The sequence below is a fragment of the Phycodurus eques genome, chromosome 10, assembly GCF_024500275.1.
Source record: "Phycodurus eques isolate BA_2022a chromosome 10, UOR_Pequ_1.1, whole genome shotgun sequence".
Classification (NCBI taxonomy): domain Eukaryota; kingdom Metazoa; phylum Chordata; class Actinopteri; order Syngnathiformes; family Syngnathidae; genus Phycodurus; species Phycodurus eques.
The window spans coordinates 9,316,006-9,339,903 of record NC_084534.1 but is presented as its reverse complement, the minus strand read 5'-3'; the positions used below and the strand labels follow the sequence as shown (position 1 = coordinate 9,339,903).

General features: G+C 43.2%; 1 protein-coding gene across 2 annotated transcripts; it reads right to left on the bottom strand.

Annotated features, from left to right (window-relative positions):
- Positions 1-12,439: 12,439 nt before the first annotated feature.
- Positions 12,440-22,568, bottom strand: LOC133409041 (inositol hexakisphosphate kinase 2-like). 2 transcript variants are annotated; one of them, XM_061688535.1, is made up of 5 exons: positions 21,944-22,568; positions 20,522-20,750; positions 17,662-17,846; positions 16,838-17,013; positions 12,440-14,613 (listed from the first exon to the last, which is right to left on the bottom strand). In XM_061688535.1, the coding sequence occupies exons 1-5, from the start codon at positions 22,203-22,205 to the stop codon at positions 13,963-13,965; spliced, it is 1,503 nt and encodes a 500-aa protein (XP_061544519.1). In that variant the 5' UTR covers positions 22,206-22,568; the 3' UTR covers positions 12,440-13,962. The 2 variants fall into 2 exon arrangements, with proteins under 2 accessions (XP_061544519.1, XP_061544520.1); XM_061688536.1 differs by having other exon boundaries at positions 12,440-14,535.
- Positions 22,569-23,898: the final 1,330 nt, after the last annotated feature.

Genomic DNA, 23,898 nt, shown 5'->3' with positions numbered 1-23,898 from the left:
TCTCTGTCCTTAATCACCCTAACCTGCTGCACATCCTTCCCATCTCTATCCCTCTGTCTGGCCAACCTGTATAGATCCCTTTCTCCTTCTTTAGTGTCCAACCTGGCATACATGTCATCATATGCCTCTTGTTTGGCCTTTGCCACCTCTACCTCTGCCCTATGTCGCATCTCAATGTATTCCTTTCGCAACCCTCTGCATTTATTCGGGCTTGGGAACGGCCTATAGTTTGCACTGGCTTGTGCCCCCATAGGGCTGCATTGAAGGTTCTGTTATGGCTAAAGTGCATTAAAAATACAATAAAATGCCATTTTATTGTTTTTTTATGCACTATAAAATAATCTGCTTTTTGCAGATGTTGTGGTTCTGTTGGCTTCATCAAGCCGTGACCTCCAACTCTCACTGGAGCAGTTCGCAGCCAAGTGTGAGGCGGCTGGGATGCGAATCAGCACCTCCAAATCTGAGACCATGGTCTTCAGTCGGAAAAGGGTGACGTGCCCTCTCCAGGTCGGGGATGAGATCCTGCCCCATGTGGAGGAGCTCAAGTATCTTGGGGTCTTGTTCACGAGTGAGGGAAGAATGGAACGGGTGATCAACAGGCGGCTTGGTGCAGCGTCTGCAGTGATGCGGACTTTGTATCGGTCCATTGTGGTAAAGAAGGAGCTAAGCCGAAAGGCGAAGCTCACAATTTACCGGTCGATCTACATTCCTACCCTCACCTATAGTCACGAGCTGTGGGTCGTGACCGAAAGAACAAGATCCCGGATACAAGCGGCCGAAAGGAGTTTCCTCCGGAGGGTGTCCGGGCTCTCCCTTAGAGATAGGGTGAGAAGCTCGGTCATCCGGGAGGATCTCAGAGTAGAGTCGCTGCTCCTCCACATCGAGAGGAGCCAGAAGAGGTGGCTGGGGCATCTCGCAGGTCCTCCTCGATTAATTGTTAAAGGTCCCCTTTCATCAGAATATTAGTTTTCTATTGCTTTATGCGTAACATACAGTAGGTCAAAATGAGTGTGACAAGTTTGACATTTATGTGGTTTGTCCATTGAAGACAAAAGCCAATAAAGAGCATCACGGCCAGGCGCACCGTATTAAAAGGCGCAGTCTCAGTTATGGGGTCTATTTCTGTATTTGACACATGCATAAGGCGCATCGTATTATTGGGCGCAGGCGTGATAAAACATATGCTAACTTAAAACATATGGTAGCATGCATGCACGCTAAAACAATGTTTTTAAAAAGGCAGCGGGAGCAAAACTGAGTTCGGTTGTACTTTATTGAAGTATTTAACAATGTACTGACATTATTTTTTGATCAATCCTCATCCACAAATCCATCAAAGTCCTCATCTTCTTTATCCGAAATGAACAGCCAAACCGATGTTGTTTTGCACAATGCACATACAGGCGCTATATACCTACTGGGGGCATGCCTTCAGCGTCCTCTGTCACGCGCACCCTTCCCCCTTTACGTCCGCATGCTGCACTCAGTCACGTCCGCCTTCCTCTATATAAGCAGCGTGTCGGCAGGAAATGCTCCCAGTCAGTCAAGCGGAGCGCTCATCGAAGTCACACAACAACATTTACAGATTTTGAAACTCGGTGCACACATAAGACTTTTAAGTGCGCCTTATGGTTGTGGAAATACGGTAACTATATTCATAATTTATGATATATTCATTGTGGGACGTAAAATTCCAGTAAATGGGAGCGGATTATTAATTTTCACCCACGTATCTTTTCAGCTCACATTTCCGATTAGTGGGCCAAGCCAACGCTTGGTGAATTGTGCTTCACAATGATAGTAACGTAGAGGAGCATATCAATGTGGCGCAAATGAAGCGAATGCGCCTTCAGTGTGGATAAATAACCCCGTGATCAAACCCTTGCGAGGGACGTGAGTCTGAATGTTGCATTGAAGTCGCTGTGAATGCTTGGCTGCCCCAGAGCCAAGCTGTTTTCCATATTTATATATATCTAGTTTAGAAAATCAACAATAAATATTGTTGCAGTACTATTTATTTCTGTCCTTTAACTGTGATTCAATTTTCAGTTTTGTTCAAAATTCTGGGTTTTTTTGTATGTTAAACTGCATTTAGCAATAGTATGTTTTTTATTTATACACACATATTACATCATGCATCATAACTCACTAAATGAAATGTGAACACCCTGATCGCTGATCTTCACATATGTGTAACTCGACACATGTGCAGCCTGTTGTATGACGCACGCCTGACCTGAGGAGAGCCGAGGCAGCGATCTTAATATGCAGCGACTTGGCTAAATGGTGTTTGCTTTCCCTTTCCTGTCTCTTATTTTTGGAGGTGGCTCAATGCAAAATGTGCATGTGGTGATGTGGAAGCATCTTGTCAAAAGTCATCAGACGATGGTCATAACAAAGTCAGTAAAGATAAGTCATGTACGTATCTGGCCTGTCTTTGCCTTGTTTAATTAAACCAGTCCAAAAACATACATTTATACATAGAGATGATTATGTCACATTCCCACCCATCAGAGCTCCGAGGGTTACATCAGTGCAGAGCGTCTTAGCAGCTCGAGAAGGCCAAATAATACACACACAAGGACACTAATAGGTTTATTCATGCAAACATGCACTGAGAACAAGTTAAAAGCAGAGCAAATACTTGTTCTGAAAACCATGTCAGACTACCGCTTCAGAATTGTTGCGTGTTCAAAGTATTTATCTGTTTTTCCAGACAGACCACTGGCCACCATATTAATCTCCCCAACTAATCCAATTGAAGCCTGGCAGTGGAACAAGAGCAAGAGTAGCACCCAGCGACCACTTTTACATGGCAGAGTCTTTCATCATTTGACCTTCAGGCTAAGCTGGAGCAGAGGGGGCTTTCGCAGGTTAATCTTCATTAGAGTACTTAGGAGTTCAGTGTAAATGAGTTGGGCGAAGGCAAGCGCAGCTGCGTGTGTGAGGGTACGACAGGAGCCCGAGGCTGTGCATGTAGACGCCTGGCGCACAGCGTCACTGACACCCAGTTATATAACTCTCCAATTATGACACGACTCCTTATCACTATCTCTCTGTGCATGGTATGAACTTGCACATAACGTTCACACATACAGCTAATCGGTCCCGATTTGAACATGTTTTCCTCTTCTGATCAAAGTCAGCAAATGCCTGATTGTCAAATGTCTCTAAAAGATTATCCAGAGCAATTATCCTGTGATGTGAAGTATAATAAGAATGATTATCCTCCCCAGGCTGCATGGAAAAATGGTCAGAGACAATAATCGTAAATGCTAAAGCTGTTCAATATTAATTGATAATAATATTAATATTAATCACAAATCTTTATTGTGTGTTGTCGACACTGAGTTTGGCCGAGCGAAAAACTTTGTGATTGTAACATGGAACGGAACGATAGCCAGTGAGGCTTCGTTTTTTTCGGATACAATTAGAGGAGCAAGAGTTTCGCAAGATAACTAAGACAACAAGGTTTTCTCGTACTACTCTTTCTTCTTTGTAATTTCCAGTAAACAGAATGCCCTGCCTTGTGGCACCATGCTGTCTCTACCAGGACAGCCTCACCACTGACAAACATCTGGATTGGGGGTGGAGACCAATTGGAGATATCGTTATGTGTGTTGTGTACTGTTTTGGTCATCTCGCGTACACCACACCCCAAAGTTTAGTGAAAGTCCAATTAGGTTCACCTGTAAAGGTTGCAGTGCGTTTCAAGTTCAATTTGAAATTTCACCCCCCAAAAAAAACATCCCAATCCCTTTGTGAGCAGTGTATGTGTGTGTGAGGCAAATAATGTTGTGAATTGATCGAGTGAGATTGGAATTAGGTTAGTGTATGATTGGAAATTCATCTTCTCTCATATTCTATGGTTGAACACAATCAGTTTCAGGATGCTTCCATCAATCTATTTTCTATACTGCTTGTCCTCATTCAGGTCACCTATCCCTGCTGACTTTGAGCAGGAGGTGGGGTACATCCCGGACTGGTCGCCAGCCACTCACTTGCACATGTAGACATTCACATTTAAGTAAGTTGTAGGTTTGTGTGATTTTGATTTTTAAAAAATAACTACTCATTCAAGGGAATATTGAATTCCTTCTCTAGCCTACTGTATATTTGTGTTGCATACCACACAGAGAACCTGATCACAAACATGCAAGGAGAGATGTCAGAGTGAAAGGGGCGTGCTGTACCTCTTGAGGGGCCCGCCCATCCTTGGGTATCCCCGTCAACCCACGGCAAGGATAGGTTTTTGAGAGTAATACATTAGTCCGTTGAAGTTCTGTAGATATGGCTTCACTTGAGAGGTTCTACTGTATTTGTGAAAAATGATTAGAAGCACTGAATGAACATTGAACATGTTTTCTTCTCTCCTCTGTTTGTGTACTGTTTGTGAAAATGTGATTTCATTCAATCTTTCACACTGAAGTGTAGTCAATTGCTTGAATTAATGTTAATGTGCTTTTATCTCTGCAGAAGTAAACAAATGCAGTGGAGGCCTTTGACTAATTTAATAACGTCATGAACCAAATGATCTAAATTTCACATCACAAGACCCAAAGCGGCGGCATGGTGGACGACTAGCAACCCAAACAAAAAAGTCAACTGATCTTTATTCATTTTGCAGTATTACTATTTGTTACTTGGATATGGCGTAACCTTCAAATGCATACTGCATACACTTCTGTCAGTTTTTCACATTCTCCCGTGAGTCCATGTAGTGGAAAAGCATGCGGAAAGCTTGTTGGACTTAGTGACAGTTACAAAGTGTCGTGAGTCTTTACATTATATTTGTTATACTCACACACTTTAACCCAGGAGTGTCCAAAGTCTTTTGACCCGCTGCGTATTCTTATAATACCATTATACACAGCTCTCATCCAAAGGTTCCAAGAAAAATGAAAGATGTTGAAAGAGAGCACACCGTTTAATCAAAAATGCATTGAAAATGAAAAGGTAAAAAAATGTTAAATGTTAGACAATATCACATTTTTTTCCATCCATCCATTTTCCGAACCGCTTCTCCTCACTAGGATCGCGAGCATGCTGGAGCCTATCCCAACTATCTTTGGTCAAGAGCCAGGGTACAACCTGAACTGGTTGCCACCCAATCGTAGGGCACATAGACACAAACAACCATTCGCACTCACATTCACACCTAAGGGCAATTTAAAGTCTTTGATTAACCTACCATGCATGTTTTGAGATGTGAGAGGAAACCAGAGCCCACAGAGAAAACCAACACAGGCACGGGGGGAACATGCAAACTCCACACAGGCGAGGCCGGGATTTGAACCCCGGTCCTCAGAACTGTGAGGCAGATCACCGTGTTTATGTAAAAGACAAAAAATAATAATGTTACGAGATATGACCCTATTTTTATTGATTTTGTTGCTGTTGAATGTCATATCACAATATTTTTTTCCTGTGACCAATAAGAGCAAGCTGGGATTTAGACTATTTCTTTGAATATTAACTGATTTGCATATGTTGCCCTATAGAATATTGATTTGGTTTTAGGATTTCTGTATGTGCGACACGGTGGACGACTGGTTAGAACATCAGCCTCACAGTTGACAGGACCCGGGTTCAATCCCCGGCCCCGCCTGTGTGGAGTTTGCATGTTCTCCCCGTGCCTGCGTGGGTTTTCTCCGGGCACTCCGGTTTCCTCCCACATCCCAAAAACATGCATTAATTGGACACTCTAAATTGCCTATAGGTGTGACTGTGAGTGTGAATGGTTGTTTGTTCCTATGTGCCCTGCGATTGGCTGGCAACCAGTTCAGGGTGTACCCCGCCTCCTGCCCGATGACAGCTGGGATAGGCTCCAGCACGCTCGCGACCCTAGTGAGGAGAAGCGGCTCAGAAAATGGATGGATGGATGGATTTCTGTATGTGGCCTTCAGTGGAAAAGATTTGGACAGCCCTGCTTTAACCCAAACAACCATTTTGTATGTCCATCCATTTACCATTATGGCTTATCCTAGCAGAGAAATCTCAAGCAAGCACAGGGAGAACAGAACAGCGCCACACAGGCGGGCCCGAGCTGAGATTCAAACCTGGAACCGCTACTTCACCTGCTTTCCTCAGGCAAAGAGTGTCCAAACTTGTTCTTCTAAGGCGGGCAGCCAGAAAAATCAAAAGAAGCAAACGCCAACTGTAACATTCTTCACCTTTAATTAATTTTACACTAAAACTGTCAGTGTAGGTAAATATATGCGAAGCAATTATACATTGTTTTAATATATTATGTACATTTATTTAAATAAAACCAACCTGGTGATAAAAAGAAAAGTCAAAGATTTTTCTTGATGTTTGGGTGGCCAGCAGCCCTGAACTGCACTGGGATTGATCTGGGCCTGTATTACTGCAGCTGAATTACATCTCTACATTCAGAAACAAAACAAGAGGAGCAGAAAGTGTGGCTAAAAATAAAAAAATAATAAATCACACTTCAAGCTATTTTCGATAGAAAGTAGCAAGATTCAGGCTAATGACACAGGGTGCATCTTCTTCTTTTCTTTTCCTTTCGGCTTGTCCCGTCAGGGGTCGCCACAGCGTGTCACGCTTGTCCATGCAAGCCTATCTCCTGCATCCTCCTCTCGAACACCAACTGCCCTCATGTCTTCCCTCACGACATCCATCAACCTTCTCTTTGGTCTTCCTCTAGCTCTCTTGCCTGGCAGCTCCAACCTCACCACCCTTCCACCAGTATACTCACTATCTCCCCCCTGGAAGTGTCCAAACCATCCAAGTCTGCTTTCTCTAACTTTGTCTCCGATGAGCTCATTTTTAATTTGATCCAACCTGGTCACTCCGAGAGCGAACCTCAACATCTTCAATTCCGCCACCTCCAGCTCTGCTTCCTGTTGTCTCTTCGGTGCCACTGTCTCTCATCCGTACATCATGGCTGGCCTCACCACTGTTTTATAAACTTTGCTGTTCATCCTAGCAGAGACTCTTCTGTCACATAACACAACCGACACCTTCCTCCACCCGTTCCAACCTGCTTGGACCCGTTTCTTCACTTCCTTACCACACTCGAGGCTCTGTCAGAGGTGACTGTCTCATTCCTCTGGGCAGGAGCACTTTCAGTAAGTCAGCCTGGTCAGTGAGGAGCGCTGGTGAGTGGAACTCAGTACCTGAGGAGGTTAAACTGCTTACAACATACAAGGCCTTCACAAAAAAACTGAAAATGTGGCTAGCCAACACTAAAAGACAAGTATGTTATGTTGTTTTTTTGTTATGATCAAAAAAAGTATGGTTTTATTCTCTCTTACCTCCACAGGAATGTCATCAGGACCAACTGCCTTTCCATTTTTATCCTCTTTAATGCCTTTCTAACTTCCCCCTTACTAATCATTGCCACTTCCTGGTCCACCACACTTGCCTCTTCTACTCTCCCTTCTCTCTCATTTTCCTCATTCATCAACTCCTCGAAGTATTCTTTCCATCTAACCAGCACACTACTGGCACCAGTCAACACATTTCCATCTCTGTCCTTAATCACCATAACCTGCTGCACATCCTTCCCATCTCTCTCTCTCTGTCTGGCCAACCTGTATAGATCCCTTTCTCCTTCTTTAGTGTCCAACCTGGCATACATGTCATCATATGCCTCTTGTTTGGCCTTTGCCACCTTCTTCTTTGAAGCTCTTTCCTTGTATGGTTTCCTGTAATTTGAGGTTCCACCACGAAGTCTCTTTCTCTCCTTTCCTGCCAGAAGATACAACAAGTACTCTCCCGCCTGTCTCTCTGATCACCTCGGCTGATCAGACATGACATGATGAATGACACGAATGAACAGAATAAAATGACATGGGTTGCAAAAATGTTATTATATGCCGCTGTTAAAAAAACAACAACAACAAAAACATGGACGGTTGACCACAAATGGCTGTAGTTTGGGCACCCTTGCCCTATGCTGTATTTGGAATGTTTATATAAGTATGCAACCTGTCTGAAGTTCACTTGTTCACTGTGTTAAAAAGGTTCAACATCGGCCTACTGCTGATTCATGTAGCTCTTTTTTTTTTGGTCTCAGGCCAACCTTTTAGTCACACAGCATGCAGTCTTAGGTCAACCCCCCCCCCCCCCCCCCCCCCCCCCCCACACACTCTTGTTTTCATAGCCAGGGTCAGCGCCACCCACTGCATGCTTGCACACTAAACAGTGTGCCAGACAATGGAACAATTCTCTGTTGGCCATGAAAGGATGATCACATGTCGGACCACGTTGGCCGACGGACCACATCTGCTGCCGCACAAAGCAGGATGACGCTCGTGACATTGCATTCTCTGCGTGTGTGCTTGCTTATGAAAGAGAGATGATGTGGGCGTGTTTATGCAAGTGGCATTCATCTTAAATTGCATAGCATGTGAATGGATGATCTCCACCTCACAAACATTTGTGAGGTGGAGGAAATTACAATGGATTTACAAAAACCACCAACACGTTCTCCAGCAAACAGAAATAGAAAGCGGCATTTGTCATCATTCACATACATTTTCTAGGTGCTTGTTTTGGTTTTTGTTTTGGTCGATCAAAATGCCCACACAATTAATAATCACTGAGAAGTTCTCAGTAATGTGTCAAGTGTCACATGACTGGCAACCAACATGCCCAACAGGGTTGAATGAAGGCAGAAGAGTGATGGAAAGTATGGAAAGCCTTTTGCGCATTTTGTCAAAATCTGTCACATCCATCTTAAGGTCCATGCACTATTACACTGTTTTTCCACACTAGTAAGACAATTCAGCACACTAGTAGAACGACTGTCTTACTAGTAAAGTTTATTTTTCCACTCCTGCCTTAACACTAGACAGATTCTTTGTGTTTTTGACATGGAGTATTTGGCAAATAAAGATAATTCTGATTCTGATTAGAGTTTGACAATTGTGCACACTAGTAGCACATCTTGGCATATAGTAAGGAGAACTACTTTACAAGTGAGGCAAAACGGTAGATTAGTTGATTATCGTGTGCTACTATAATGATATAAAATGAGACCACATACTGCCCACTAATCTGGCCCACCAGGGATTTACATTATCAGGAGTCCTGTAATATTTAGCATTAAATTAACAGTCGCCCCCCAAATTTGTTATTTTCTATTCATTCATCTCGTTAAATAATTGGTTGATCTGTTGTAAAAATATATGTTTGTAAAACAAAGACATTTTCATACACATTTATTTGTATTAAAGTGATCAGTTCATTATAAATGGATTAATTATTATTATAAATTATTATTATTATTATTATTATTATTCTGCGATTGGCTGGCAACCAGTTCAGGGTGTACCCCGCCTCCTGCCCGAAGATTTTTGGGATAGGCTCCAGCACTCCCGCAACCCTTGTGAGGATAAGCGGCTCAGAAAATGGATCGATGGATGGATTATTATTATCATTAATTATTTTTAATCTTTAAATAAAGTATTTTACATAATTTACATACACATTTGAACTTTTTTCCAACCTCATCTATGAATAAACAGGCCTATTTGGCCATTCAATGTTTTTCTTTTTACAATGTTTTTTTTTTTTCTTAAACAGTAAGACAGTTGTTCCACAAGTGCGCTGAATTGTCTTACTAGTGAGGCCAAAGAGTGCACAAATATAGGGACCTTAACCTGCATATCAAGGATATAGTGTATTCATACTTAGACGAAAGGGAAGTGGTGCCAGTGGCCCAAAAGTCTTTTACACTTTATTTCTCTCCCGCCTGTTGCCATGGTGATATTTTTTACCTGTTGTTATGCAACTGCTCTACTTGCAACAGCAGTAGCCCTTCCAAAGCGATGGACCACTGTAAGTCACACACACTATACACAGAGAGGTGTGTGATGGCACTGTGGTGGATTTTATGTGTGTGGCGTAATATACATTTGCATGCCCACTGGCTCTCACACACAGAGCATATGATGACAGAATGAGATCTTTTTGTTGGGTGAAAACAGCCCAGTGACCGTGCTGAGGCCGTTACATAACACCACGCAATCACCACCACCCCCATCCCAGCTTCCCAATTTCCCAGCGGGGAGCCAAATGGAGTTTATCTCCTGCAGCTCCCATCCTTTCGTCTGTCACTCTCACTGTTCTACAATCCACTTGCACAAAAACATCCTCTGTGAGCCCCTCTGTCAGGACTTGCAGCTTTCAATGTCATGGTCATGGTGACATTGTGCTTCAGAGAGTGGGTCTTGAAAGTCCCAGTAAAAAAATTCAATCCAGTGTTCTGACCTAGCCTCCATGAGATTAAAGTGTCAGCTCAGTTAAGACCTCCCCTGGGTTCCATTCAAGTTTTTTTGTTGCCCTTTATTGTTATGTCCCATAAGAACACTGACGCACAAAAATAATCAATGCAATCAATAGCATACTGTATGTCTGCCTCAGACTTCCAAATTCGGGGTTCCGGGATTTTCATTAATAAAAAGCACTTTGAGTTGTATTTGTTGTTTGAAAAGTGCTAAACAAATATTGATTGATTGATTGATTGATTGATTGATTGATTGGTCACCAGCCAATCACAGACATTCAAGGACAAGGAATCTTAAATTAGACTGTGCCAAAACATCTAAACAAAAAAGCCTTTCATGCTCTGGAATAAGGATTCTTTGGACTTTCATCTGCAAAGCCACTTTGTATCAAATGATGGGAAGAGAAAGTTATGGCAAAGGAAAGGAACAGCACGTGATCCAAAGCATACCACATCGTGTGTCAAACACGGCGAAGGCAGTGCTCAACGTATGCGTGGTTGCTAACGGGAACAGTGGTGTTTATTGATGATGTAACTGCGGACTAAAGTAACAAGATAAATGATAAGGTTTATTAGCATATGTGAGTGTACTGGTTTATTAGCCAGTACACTCACATATGCAAATAAATTATTTTTACATATAGATTGAATATTCTTCAATACAAATATTATCATATTTTATTATGTTGATAATAGTGAGACAAGGCCTTTTTTTTTATTATTAGAAAAATGTCATGGCACACAATCAAAGACAAAAAAATGGATACACAGGTTAATGATCTAACATTTAATTGTTCTGTCTGTCAGTATAGGTTGCTGGCAGAAATAGATGAACAAAGCTACATTCTTTGTGGCAAATAAATAAATTTTGCACCAATTAGGTCAAACAGGATAATTTCCTGCAGCAAATTTCATAATCTCTCATTTGCAAAGTGGTTGGGAATCATCCAACTAGAGGATAAAACAGTAAAAATAAATACATGGTCAATAATAACTGTACTTACTACATTATATTTTTTCATGTAAAATAACTATTATAATATAATAACAACGATGTTCTTATCTTTCGGTATTACTTATTTGTTATTATCATAACCTTTCAGTTCTGTTTGGCTGTGAGAAATCACGTGGTTATACTGCCTTATAGTGACGTGTGTGGCAACCATATGGGCTTATTCAATACAGCGTGCAGGGTCTTCGCCCTGTGAGGAGCTACAGACAGAATAAAAGCCTAATAAGACAAACCACATGTTTAAATCCCAGCATCCAACAATGCGACACATGGTGAGATGCAAAAATTGTTACAACATTTTGAAAGGTGCGTTACATCTCCAACTGATTTTGGATGTCAGCGTCAACAAGCATTAAAAAAAGCGCATTACAAACCGAGGACATAACAATCGCAATGGGCTGTACACGCTGTTGTTGATATTAACTTGGGTCTACTGAACAGAACACAGGGTTGCTGCTGCTCTGTGAATATCCTCATCTGTGTGTGTGTGTTAATGTGTTTGTGTGTGCACATTCGTGTCTCAGACTGGTTAGAGGCAACCCGGACTGGTTGAAGATGCTCATGCTGCCGTCATCCTCTGTCTGACAGAACCTTGTCTTAGATATGACATCATCTGCACACAAGGGGGATTTAGCATATCATTGCTGGATCACACAGTATATACAGTAAAACATCTCCAAAGCCCTAATGAATACACCTAATAACCAAAATGTATAATAGTAGTATGGTGTATATTTTTCAATAATTTAATGTTCATTTTAAGGTAGTTAACATACGTAAACCCACCTGAATAACAAAAGTGTTTGACAAAAATGACAACTGTATTCAGTGTAAAAATGTGTATATATAAAAAAAAAAAAGAAGTCAAAAGCTAGATAATCAAAGCGCTAGCTAAAAATGCTGTTTAAAGGTTGAATGTAGGAACCTGAAAAGACACCAGCCATCTTATCTTGGGGTGACCCCGTGCCTGCTTGTATTAAGTTGCCATCTTGTCATATTTTCTATACACGGTGATATTAATGGATCTTTGCTCATGCGCTCACACTTTCTTACCTCAGACATCGGCGCAGCTATCAACGCTTCATTCTGGACCCAGACATGAAATGTGATAGCAGCAAAATTAGATTTGACTTTTGACCAAACAAGAAAGAACACAGACGTTAGCACAAACCAAACACTTTAATTCTTCGCCTATGGACAAAAAAAAAAAAAGAAAAATTGAATAAAAACTTGAAATATCCAAACATGTCATGTCACAATATTAATGAATATCATTATTGCAATAACATGGAATGTAGTGCTCTCCCTTCATACATTTGGAGAATTTGCTTACTCAATGGGACTTGTCCAGTAAATAAATAAGTCTCTCGCTTCTGTCTCTGATATTTATGAATATAGTCTCTGTGGACTTCTCCGCATACAAATACCGTAGAACTCAAGATAAGACAACAAACACACGCTCACCCCAGCTGAATGTGTTTTAAGTGCAGGTACAGTTTGTGTGTGCAAAGTCTTTATGCTCTCTTTGGAAATGGAAACAATTGCTCATCATTCTTTTGCTAGTCGCCCTTTTTTGAGTCTTGTGTCACAACTGTGACATCTGCTGTGTTACTCAAACTTGAAAACGGACAACAGGACAAAACACAGCGACGCACCAACAAACATGAAGCGGGGCTTGCTGTAGTCCAGTTGGCGTCCCAACAGTCAGACATAGGCTGTGTTCGGAATCATTCCGTTATTACCTATTCCCGAATCATTATTTCGCAATTCTTTATAAAGTGAACTACAGTTCATTCATTAGCCAAATGAAAAAGAGTTTTTGACGTCACATAATTACAATGTAGCAGATCGATGTCAGCTGGTTGACTTCTGTAGCAAATATGAGACAAATGAATGACAATAAGATTGCGCTGTTTTCAACTATGTGGCGCACAGAGTAAGCATACACCCTGCAACCGGAGGGTCATCGGTTTGTATCTCTGCCTGAGCGCATGGCTTTGTTGTGTCCCTTGGCAAAGCACTATATCCTGTCAGTGTAATGCTTATTATTATTCAATAAAATGAATACAAATAAAGCTCTTTATGTCCATCTGAGTTGTGATGTGTTGCTCTTCTTACATTAAAGATATTTTTGCGACACAACTCATGAATTCGTCTCGTGCCAAAAATCAAACCCAAGTGGAAATGGAAAATCATTCATGGGATATATTGGCTTTTCTAGTGACCAACGTTGTTCTCTACTTTTTAAGATGCATTATGGGATAGATTGCGGTCACTATATACACCAGTGTAACGTGCCACAAGATTACCAAGTTGTTTTACCGTAAATTATCCATGTTTTCATAATTGGTCCTAAAATTATTGAATTTCTTACAATTGATGTATCTTTGTTCATCAATATATGCCGGCGATGTATAGTGACAAGCAGAACAATGAAATGCTCTTCCACTTGATGGCAAAAGGTACATAATTAACCAGCGTATTGACTTTTTTGGGACATTTTTGTAAAATATGTGCTTTGTCTTAATAAAGGTTGGAAAACACTGATATAGAGGTTAACCTATACTTACTACACATTCGAAAAGCACTACAAAATGGTGAACTCACTACATAGGCCACTATGTAGTGGATAGGGAGTGATTCTGAACACAGCCTTAGGGTCTGATGAGCTTCTCCCAGAAGTTTTCAGCGTCTAGCCCGAGCTGTGGTTCTCCAGCTCGGAGATTATGGTGATCAGATTCTGCAGGCCAAAGATATATCCTGTGTCCTGGCCCTCGTGGACCACGCTGTCCTCGCGGTAATGTCTGCAGGTGGTGTGGGCAAAGTCTATCATCCGCACATCCACCACTGGGCTGCGCGGGTCTGAGTGGGACAGGCAGCTGCTGCTGCTGCTGCTGCTGCTGCTGCTGCTGCTACTGGAACAACTGCTGCTGTCATCACCACAAGCGGAGGGGCTGCGGGGGAAATCGAGTGCACCCGCTACACCCGTATCTTCTTTCTCCTCTGTTTCTGGTTCGGCTTCCGCCTCCTCATCCTCTTCATCCTCCTCCTCTTCGTCTTCCTCCGAGAGGCCGCCCTCTGTGCGTCGGCGTGTGTGCTTGCGGTGCCGCGCTCCGTCGTAGATGATGAGCAGCGAGCTGGAGTAGAAGCGATAAGATTCACAGGCCTCCAGAGCGGCTTGCATGTCCCGGAGCCTGCGTAGCACCGGCGACAGGAGTTCGTGACGCAGGCGGCGTCCGCTGTGGAAGAACTGTACCAGAGCCTCCTTAAAGTCAGAGAGGGTCAGTTTACGGCCGTGGTACTTGTTCATGAACATCAGCTGGCCTGTGTCAGACTGATACACCTGGTGGGATGGACAAAATCATGGCATTGTTGGAAATCTTATGAAAACCAATTTTCATCCAACAGCTAATAAATCATCTCAAAAATACTGTCCAAAAGTCAAACAAGAGTCTAGACCAGGAGTAGACAAGCTTTTGTGTCAAGGGCCACGCTAGTTTTTTTGTTATTAACTGACAGATGGGCCATGCCATTTGAAGATAAGTTTGAGCAAAAGAGGTTAGAACCTTGATTTAACGGACCCTGATTTAACAGATATCTGAAGTAGCGGATCATCTAGACAGTCCATGTGTCCAAAAATAGTTTCCAGTTATTCCTTAAACTGCTGTTGACAAGTCTATTAGTTCCAGAATTGGCCGCTGTTGTTTACTGGCGCCTTTGCGCAATGCAGGCTGAGAATGGATTTGATGTATTTCCGGGTCACAGACATACAATATGACTAGATCCAGCCAACAGACAAGCACATGCCTACGTAGAAGCCATGTTGAATGTGGTGACATTCCCATCAAAGGCAATGCATTGACATATGGCGCCCATATTGAATGTGGCGACATTTTCAGGCAATGCACTGATGTGGCAGCTGTGATGGCAGCAGTTCTATCTATTGTCACATAGAGCTCTACGCAGAGTGAGCGCAGCATCGCGTGAGCGGCCGTCTTTTACTTCAAGAGATGTCTCTGGAGCCGTACTGCAGTCTGGAACATGCTATTTTTGGTGCAGTAAGTTTTTTGTCAAGCTGTTAGTCTATGGCATCTAATCTTAAGGGAAAGTTGGAAAACGGAAGCACACCAATTCCTCGTGGCTCATGAAAGAGACCCGCCTCAACTTGTCCCTACTAACTGTCACTTCCAAGTACACAAGCGTGGTAAGTTTGGATACAATTAAAAACTTCTCAAATATTGTCAAGCTTTTTCATATATATTAACAATAACTTTGTACTGTACTGGGTGTTTTAGGGCACGAAAAAAGTAAAAAAAAAAATATTTTGTACTGTACAGTCATATGGGTTCATATGGCCACAGAAAAAAAAAAGTTCTTCAATATAACGGACAACCAGCTGTAACGGACCCCCCCATTCCCCTCCCCACCCCTGTATGTCCCTTAAATCGAGGTTCCACTATATAAAATTATTTATTTGACTAATATCATTTTATTATGTTTATTTTTACTAAAACCTCCGGTGTGTTTTTTTTTTTTTTTTTTTTGGTACGTCAAACATTTTCATTGGTTAATGTAACCCGCTTGTTATTAAATAATTGTTTCTGTGAATATTGGAAAATCCCAGAAATAAATTAATTGGGGTGTATTTACAAAAAAAGTATATAAATGAGACACTTCTGCTCCCTTTTAGCCACTTGTGTCACTGCTTTGTTATTACATTTACCATACCATGTAAATCAAAAAAATCTTAATATATAAAAATATTGTAAAAATAAGAAAAGAAGAGGGCCATCCTACATGTTTCTTAACATTTCAAAAACATTTTTTCAAGAGTTTTTATTTTATTTTATACGGGTCAATTCCGCCCACAATGTAACTGGAGGGCCAATCACTTAACCAACTGTGGGAAGAAACCACTAATTGAATGTAAAACAATGTAAATATTATTAAAAGAGTTGTAATCACTAGCTCAACCCGATGAGGTTCTGTCATATACTGCCCTGCAGTTCCATTATTGGAGCCGGGAGGGCGCTTTGTGTCCTCTCTCTCCCCCCTCCTCACCTGTCTTCAATCAGCCTCATCACCACCGGTGTGTATAAGCCTGCCTGTTCCCAGAAAACCTCGCTTAAGTATTGCAGCCTCTCCTAGCGGTACCACGGCCCACCTTATGTCAAGTAAGCTATACTATTCCTCGCTTCCCTTGTTAACTCTTGTGTCTCCGCACTCCCAGTGCTCCCCTGTGTATGTATACAAAAATAAATGTCTCTATTTCAGTCCTACACAGAAGTGTTACATGTTTTTGAGCTACAATGGTCAAAACTGTCAGTGGGGTCATTTTGATCTTTTATGACTTTTTAAATTATTAGTTATTGTAGTTGTAGTTATAGCAGTGCATTAATGCACTTTTTTGTTGTTGTAATATTTTGTCCATCTCATGTAGGTAAATAAAGTAAATATGAATTAATACCTCTGACAGAGTCAAAAATGAACATAATTATTTCCAGGATTATTGATAGAGAACATGATGATGTGGCTGGTGAGTGGATTGCGTCTCCGCCTGAAGGTACCTGCATGCCGCAGAGTCTGACGCCTATGGAGGCTGATGTGCTCTGCTCACACTTGCGGATCTGCAGGGCCTTCTTCTCCTCTGAGGCGTCATCCCCATGCTGCCGCGTGCCCATCTTCAGGTCCAACACGCATGGCACTGCGTGCTGCCACGTAAGGTTTTCCAGCAGGATGAATTCTGGCACATTCAGTCAAGGTAGAGGAACTGCGATGTTATTGACGTGTTTCTTGTTTTGTGATTGTCTTCTTTGAAAGTAACTTTCTTTTATTTTTTTTTTATTTCTGTGTGTTTCAAATAATGTTACCTGCCTGTGCTATATGATGAATACACTGTAAAAGGAAAAAAAATAATGAAATAGGGAGGACTATTTTGAGAGGTGTATTGTGTAGAGGTTATGTTTTGGAATTGTGGTACGCTTCAGGCTGAGGGTTAGAAGATTGATGACTGTTGAATGGCAATTTCTGAAGTTTGTTGGTGTATGTTGTTGTTTAGCTTGTATCTTGTGAGTCAATGAATAAAAAAATAAAACTATATTGATAAAAGCTTCTTGGTGCACAGCTGTGACTTTCCATTGTTGTGTCTTGTGTCTGTGACAAGGTCATATCAAGTCACTAATGGGTGTGCCTTAGTAAGGTGACACCAAGGGACATTGATAGTTGGAGATTGTGTTAAACGGGCAGCTTTTCGCCAGGCCATGGTGTGTGTGTGTGTGTGTGTGTGTGTGTGTGTGTGTGTGCATGCGCGCTATAATAAGTCGGCTGTCACGTGTCATTTCATGAACGCATTTGTCATTTATGACATTGCATCATGATACCAAAAGGATACTGTATTGATTGCGATGCTTGGCGTTGTCCTTCATCCTCTGCAGGTGTTGCTGGTGACACTTGAGGCTCCAAGGGTTGTGTTTGAGCTGTGGGACGGCGTTACTGTGGCTGCGCTCCAGGCGGTAATACAGTACCTCGGCCTGCTGCAGCCACTCCAGCTCCACATCCTCTTGCAGCTTGTGAGCACTAGAAGTGGAGGGGGAGAGAAAAGCCCTTTCAGCATCATTTTGATCCACCCAAAAATGTATGGTGACATTTAGATGAAGCCGTAACAACCAAGAAAGTTCAACTCGTTCAAGAGTCATAAGCCTCTTTCAGACCGAGAACGTTGCATCAGCCTTGTAACAGGAAACATGACCTTTATCCGCCTTTGCATTTTTGGCATTTTGTGTGCACTTTCACATTCCGCAATCAGATGAATCGATAAATGACCCCAAGGTCTGGTGTGCAGACTTGTCAGAAAGTGTCAATTGCTGTCAACACAACAGGACAGGAGAGTAAGTCCCAGGTGTGAACACCCTAGTCCCGGCATTCCAGAAGATCCATACACATCGGCGGCATCCTGTTACAACCTTCCTACATTGTAGCCCTGATTATTCATGGTTCGGCATTCACCTTTTTGCGGATTTCTTGAGGAACCTAACTTCTGTAATTTGCTGAAAACCTCACCTATTCAATGTTTTTGTGCTCAGGCCAAAACAATAAAAGTATTACTTTGGCCATCTTGTGGTATTTTGGTGCCAAGAAACTATGCTGAAGTGAATTGCGAAGCTTCATACAGACCAAAGTAGTGAGTGCTTTGTCGCCATCTTGTTGTCAAGGAACTGTGTTGAAGTTAGTTGAGGAGTTTCATTTAGACATACAGTCAAATTACGTAACGATCTTCTCTGTTCCTGGCAGGGCTCGAGCCCTATCCCCCACGAATAGCGAGGAACCACTGTAGAAGGAAAACTGATGGATTTACTTGGTCCTTCGGCTCAGTGACCTGGTAGTTAGCACGTCTGCCTCACAGTTCTGAGGTTCAGGGTTCACATCTCAATTTTGGCCTTTCTGTGTGGAATTTGAATGTTCTCCACATGCTTGCGTGGGCTACCTCCCACACTCCAAAAGACATGCATATTAGGTTTTCTATAGCTGTGAATGTGAGTGTGAATGCATGTTTGTCTGTATATGTCCTGTGGTTGGCTGGCGACCAGTCCAGCGTGGCGACTACCAAGCCTCTCACCCCAAATCAGCTGGGATAGGCTCGAGCTCACCCACAACCCGAGGATGAACGAGCAGTAAAGAAAATGGGTGGACTGACTGTTCTCCCATTCCGCGAGGATGTTTTCTTAGAACAGCAACACGGGAAAAGGCAAAAAATGCTGCATTTTACAGAAAGTGTAAAAAAAAAAACATTTTTTAAGTGTCAGTGCTGTTAATACAGAATGTCAAAAAAACACAACCAGGGCTAGGGATGACAAGGTATTTTTCATGTACAGTCAATGACGTTCAGTAATGCATACTTTTTGCCATAGGCAAATGTCTAATGTGTGCATTTGCAGTGATGAATGCATCATTCTACACGAACGACTGCACCTCAGCGAACCCGACTGTCAAGCTCCTGAAGTTTGCAGATGACACCACTGTCATCGGCCTCATCAAGGACGGTGACGAGTCTGCATATCGACAGGAAGCGGAGCGGCTGGAGCTGTGGTGCGGGCGACACAACCTGGAGCTGAACACGCTCAAGACGGTAGAGATGATCGTGGACTTCAGGAGGCATCCTTCGCCACAGCTGCCCCTCACGTTGTCCAGCTGCCTTGTGTCAACCGTCGAGACCTTCAAGTTCCTGGGAATTACAATCTCTCAGGACCTGAAGTGGGCGAACAACATCGACTCCGTCCTCAAAAAGGCCCAGCAGAGGATGTACTTCCTGCGGCTTCTGAGAAAGCACGGCCTGCCACCGGAGCTGCTGAGACAGTTCTACACAGCGGTCATCGAATCAGTCCTGTGTTCTTCCATCACAGTCTGGTTTGGTGCTGCTACAAAAAAGGACAAACTCCGACTGCAACAGACAATCAAAACTGCTGAAAGGATTGTCGGTACCCCCCTACCCACCATTGAGGACTTGCACGCTGCCAGAACTAAGACAAGGGCGTGCAAAAGCCTCTCGGACCGTCTGCACCCCGGTCACCAGCTCTTCCAGCTCCTTCCCTCAGGTAGGCGCTACCGATCAACACAAACTAGAACTAGTAGACATTCCAAAAGCTTCTTCCCTCTTGCGATCAACTTCTTAAACACCTAACCTATAATTCCATTATAACAAGCTGGCAATTTTCTGACTTGAGTTCGTTGTCACATTTCTGTGGGGCCAATTATGTATGACTCGTGCACTCACTGTAGTTGTCCCGCCATGCTGCACTATTTGCATATCCTGGCCACTCATCCCAGAGTAGCATCTGCTCCATTTGCACACTGATTGAGGAGTATCTGTAACATTTGCACAACCAACATTGTCCCAGATGATCGCACTACTCGTCACTTTAAACCGCATACACTCCTTGAAGTCTCAGCGCCCTTTGCACAATGGTCATTGCACCGGACTATTGCAATATTAGTCGTTCGAACTGCTCTAAGTGCTAGAGGACTCTGCATCTTTTTGCACAATTGTTTTTTGTCAATGTCTTTATGTCCCCAAAGTGTTCTGTAAATTGACTGTCTGTTGTACTAGAGCGGTTCCAACTACCGGAGACAAATTCCTTGTGTGTTTTGGACATACTTGGCAAATAAAGATGATTCTGATTCTGATTTGCCACTTGAACATGACTACTTCAATCTGCTACAAGCAACGTGGTAGTAAAAATTGTCTTGCTTTTCACCTCTTATCTTTGCGCGAGTGGCGGTTTCGTCCCTCTTTGCTCAGGTTTTCGCTCTCCACAAGCGGGGAGGACCCCATCACGTTGCCCCACTTGAGCATCTTGCTCTTGGGCTCGCTGTCGTCCGAGGGGTCTTTATTCTCCAGGTCGGCCAGCGGGTCGCTGTGGAGTGGGTAGGCGATGAGGCAGAGGTTCCCTTCTTCATCCTCCTCGAAACTGACGGACACCACGCCTGGTACAAGAGGGACAATTCAATGTCAGTCAATTTTACGTGAATACATATCTCAAAATCAATCACTTTGTCGTCATTTGTGACAAATGTCCTGAAGTGAAACACAAAGTTCTTTTAAGAAAATATTAAATAATAATGATACACGAACAAGCGAAAGAGAGAAATATAGAGTCCAATCACAGAAGACACAAACTACGAAAGTGACGTTTGAATCCCATTTATTACCACATCACACAATGGCAGTCAATGTACAGAGTACGGCATACACGGTACTGTATACCAGACAGACAGTATTTGACTGTAAAAGAGCAGCGGTCCTTCAGTGAATAGTGAGAATAAAGGAACTCCAAACAGTCCCAACATGCCTTCTTTCCTTTGACACAAAAGTAGAAGAGTTGAAGGACAGAGGGACACAGAAAGGACGTGAGAATAAAGATAAGGTGGAAAAGATGCTGACCGAGAACTGACCAATGCTGGCAGCGCAACAAAACAGATTGAAAAGATAAGGTGGATGTTTCCCACCCTTTTGTGGTCTCCCAATTCCTTTGTTACTTTGAACACTTTTTGGGAAACGGGCACATAAAGCAAATGCGGCTGGTGGCGAAGGGAGTGACATATTATCTGTCACTTCTAAGATGGGGACAAAGGAGACAGCTGTCGTGGCCCTGAGGCATGTGAATGCTTTTGAAAAGTAGCAATTGGCAGACTGATTCTTGGCACTGTGACGATTCTTATTTGCCGTCTACTAAAAAAACCAAAACAAAAAAACAGGCAGAGCTTGTTAGGGGTGCGAGATGTGCTCAACCAGTCCTACTGCATAAACTGTCTACACAAATGTTGCTCAAGAGAAGCTAAAGAAGGTGTGGTGCGTGTCAGCTCAGCCTGTGTGACGTTAAACTCTCCAGGTGACCTCATGATCCCTCCTTGGAGGCGTTCGCGTGCTTGTATCGGTTTCGTGTGCAGGTCGCTTGCCAGGAACCACCAACCAAACACCCCCTACCAACCTCTGCTCACCTGAATTACCTGCGCAAATAAAGCCGAACACAAACGGCACACCGGGTCCGTTTCTGGCTTGCATTTGTTGCTGCAGCGCCCCCCTGTGGTACTATGTATTAAACTCCCTTTCATTTTGCAGCAGTTACTCCAAAATGCACAACAAAACACAAGTCGGGAAGCCGAGTGACAGTGGTTACCTCTGTACTGGGGGGTGAACCTTCTCATCTCCGCTGGCAGGCTCTTGTAGAACTGATGCTCGCGGGGGATGAGGGGCTTGCAGATGGTCTGCTCGCCAAAGCGCAGGACGCACGAATGCCCCCCCACCTGGTGTATGAAGGGCTCAAGCATGACCCCTTTCTCCGCGTAGCACTGCGGGTACTGCTGTTGCTGCTGCATCTTCTGCTTCTGGAGCTCTGCATCCTTGGCTTCCTGGGCCTGAGCCTCGACAGCCGGACTCATCCTCCTCGGGCCCTGACCACACTTCGGCGGGCATTAGCCTCCTCACGCACGCACGCACAATGCGGTGGGGGGGGGGGCTGCAATGCGCGCGCACGCACACACGCACTGCTGGCGAGGCTCAGTCCTGTTATCGTCTCCGGAGGCCGTCGCTGTGCGGGTGACCTGCTTCTTCTGAGCGGCCGAGGACGATGCTCGTCAAAATAAAGCGCACGGGGGAAGGAACTAGAGGAGAAAGAGATAAAGCCGCTCAGATTTCATGAACCATACATTCCTTTTTGCGTGCTTTTCTATTAAGGCCTGAAGCTGAAAGAGAGATTATTAGGCTGATAACGCAGACAGATCCAGACCGAAGGCTCTCTTGAGCACGAGAGAGGCTGTGCTCACCACTTGAGAAGCTCTCGCCAGTCCGACACAGACCCCGCCCCTCTTCACAAGAAACCCACCAATCAGGGCCGCGCAAAGCAAGTGCTGGGTGGCAACCCTGTGAGGAGAGGGAGAAAGGGAGGGGCTGTTATGGAGGGGAAGGGGAGCAAGAGGAAGAATAACAAGAAGAGTGGAGGGGCGGGGCCAAACTCAGCTGTGTGACAGAGGGTTTGAGCAGCCTGACAGATGACAAGCAACGTTTCCCGAGTCAAAGTTAGGGGGGCAGAGGACGTTTAAAACAAACCGACGGTAAGTGTGCGGTGCAACACTTGATGAGTAGGCTGAGTTCCATGCAGCTACCCAATACAGTGGCACCCGAACTTTTCGGTTTTGTGACTTGCAAGCCATCGCGTGGTCGAATTTGAAAAAAGTGTGCGTTTCAAAACGGAAGTTTCAGACACACGTCTGCGTGAGTGAAGTGGGGAGGGTAACGGAGCAATTACGCTACTTTTATGACCTCACACGTGGACGAGGAGAGCAGCTGTCGCTCTGGCAATTTCAGGCGTTAATTGAACGGGACAAACAGTCGACACACAAATACAAAATGAGAACACTCGCAAGGAGCTGCTGCCGGTCACAACGCTCACGCGGACTAACCTGCCACACATTCACCAAACCAATAATACAGTACGTACAGCAATTACACTTAAAATAAATCAGATAAAATGTATTATTAGCAAGTATTATTATTAATAATAGTATTAATAATGTTGTAGTTGCAGTGCATCATACCGACAGGTCTTTTATTTTTTTTGTTGGTTACCTTATAGAGCCATGTGAGATGCAAAATATTAAAAACATCTCTCTCAGTATGAGGGAGTGCAGTTCGACACTACTGTAAATTACAACTACAACAATAAACATTGCTTATTTTTATTGTCTTAATGTATTTTGTATTCACTTTCCAACTGCCAATACGATATCCAGATGACTTTATGTACATCCTGTTACATCTGTGTTTTTTGTTGGTCACATGAATATTCGAATTTTTTGAAATACTGGATTTATTTGTTTGTCTTTCTGCCATACTCATCAAAATTGAAACAAACAATGGCTTGAAATATTTCACTTTGTGTGTGTTAAACTAATATACAAGTTTCACTTTTTTGAAATAAATTGACTTTGCCTCGGTATTCAAATTTTTTTGGGACATACCTGTATTCAATTTCAACCAAGTACGGTGTTGTACTTTACTGTCGTACTGTTATGCACTTTGCTAGCTTGTAGAAGAAATAAATCTCTCAAATTGTAGGGGCGCTGAGATTCAACT

Excerpts from the sequence above, each read along its gene's own strand:
- LOC133409041 (XM_061688535.1), bottom strand. The coding sequence starts at position 22,205 with ATGAGTCCGGCTGTCGAGGCTCAGGCCCAGGAAGCCAAGGATGCAGAG. Across the intron at positions 20,751-21,943 it reads GTTCACCCCCCAGTACAGAG|GCGTGGTGTCCGTCAGTTTC; the intron begins GTAACCACTGTC and ends CTCTTGTACCAG. Across the intron at positions 17,014-17,661 it reads CAAGCATCGCAATCAATACA|AATTCATCCTGCTGGAAAAC; the intron begins GTATCCTTTTGG and ends TGAATGTGCCAG.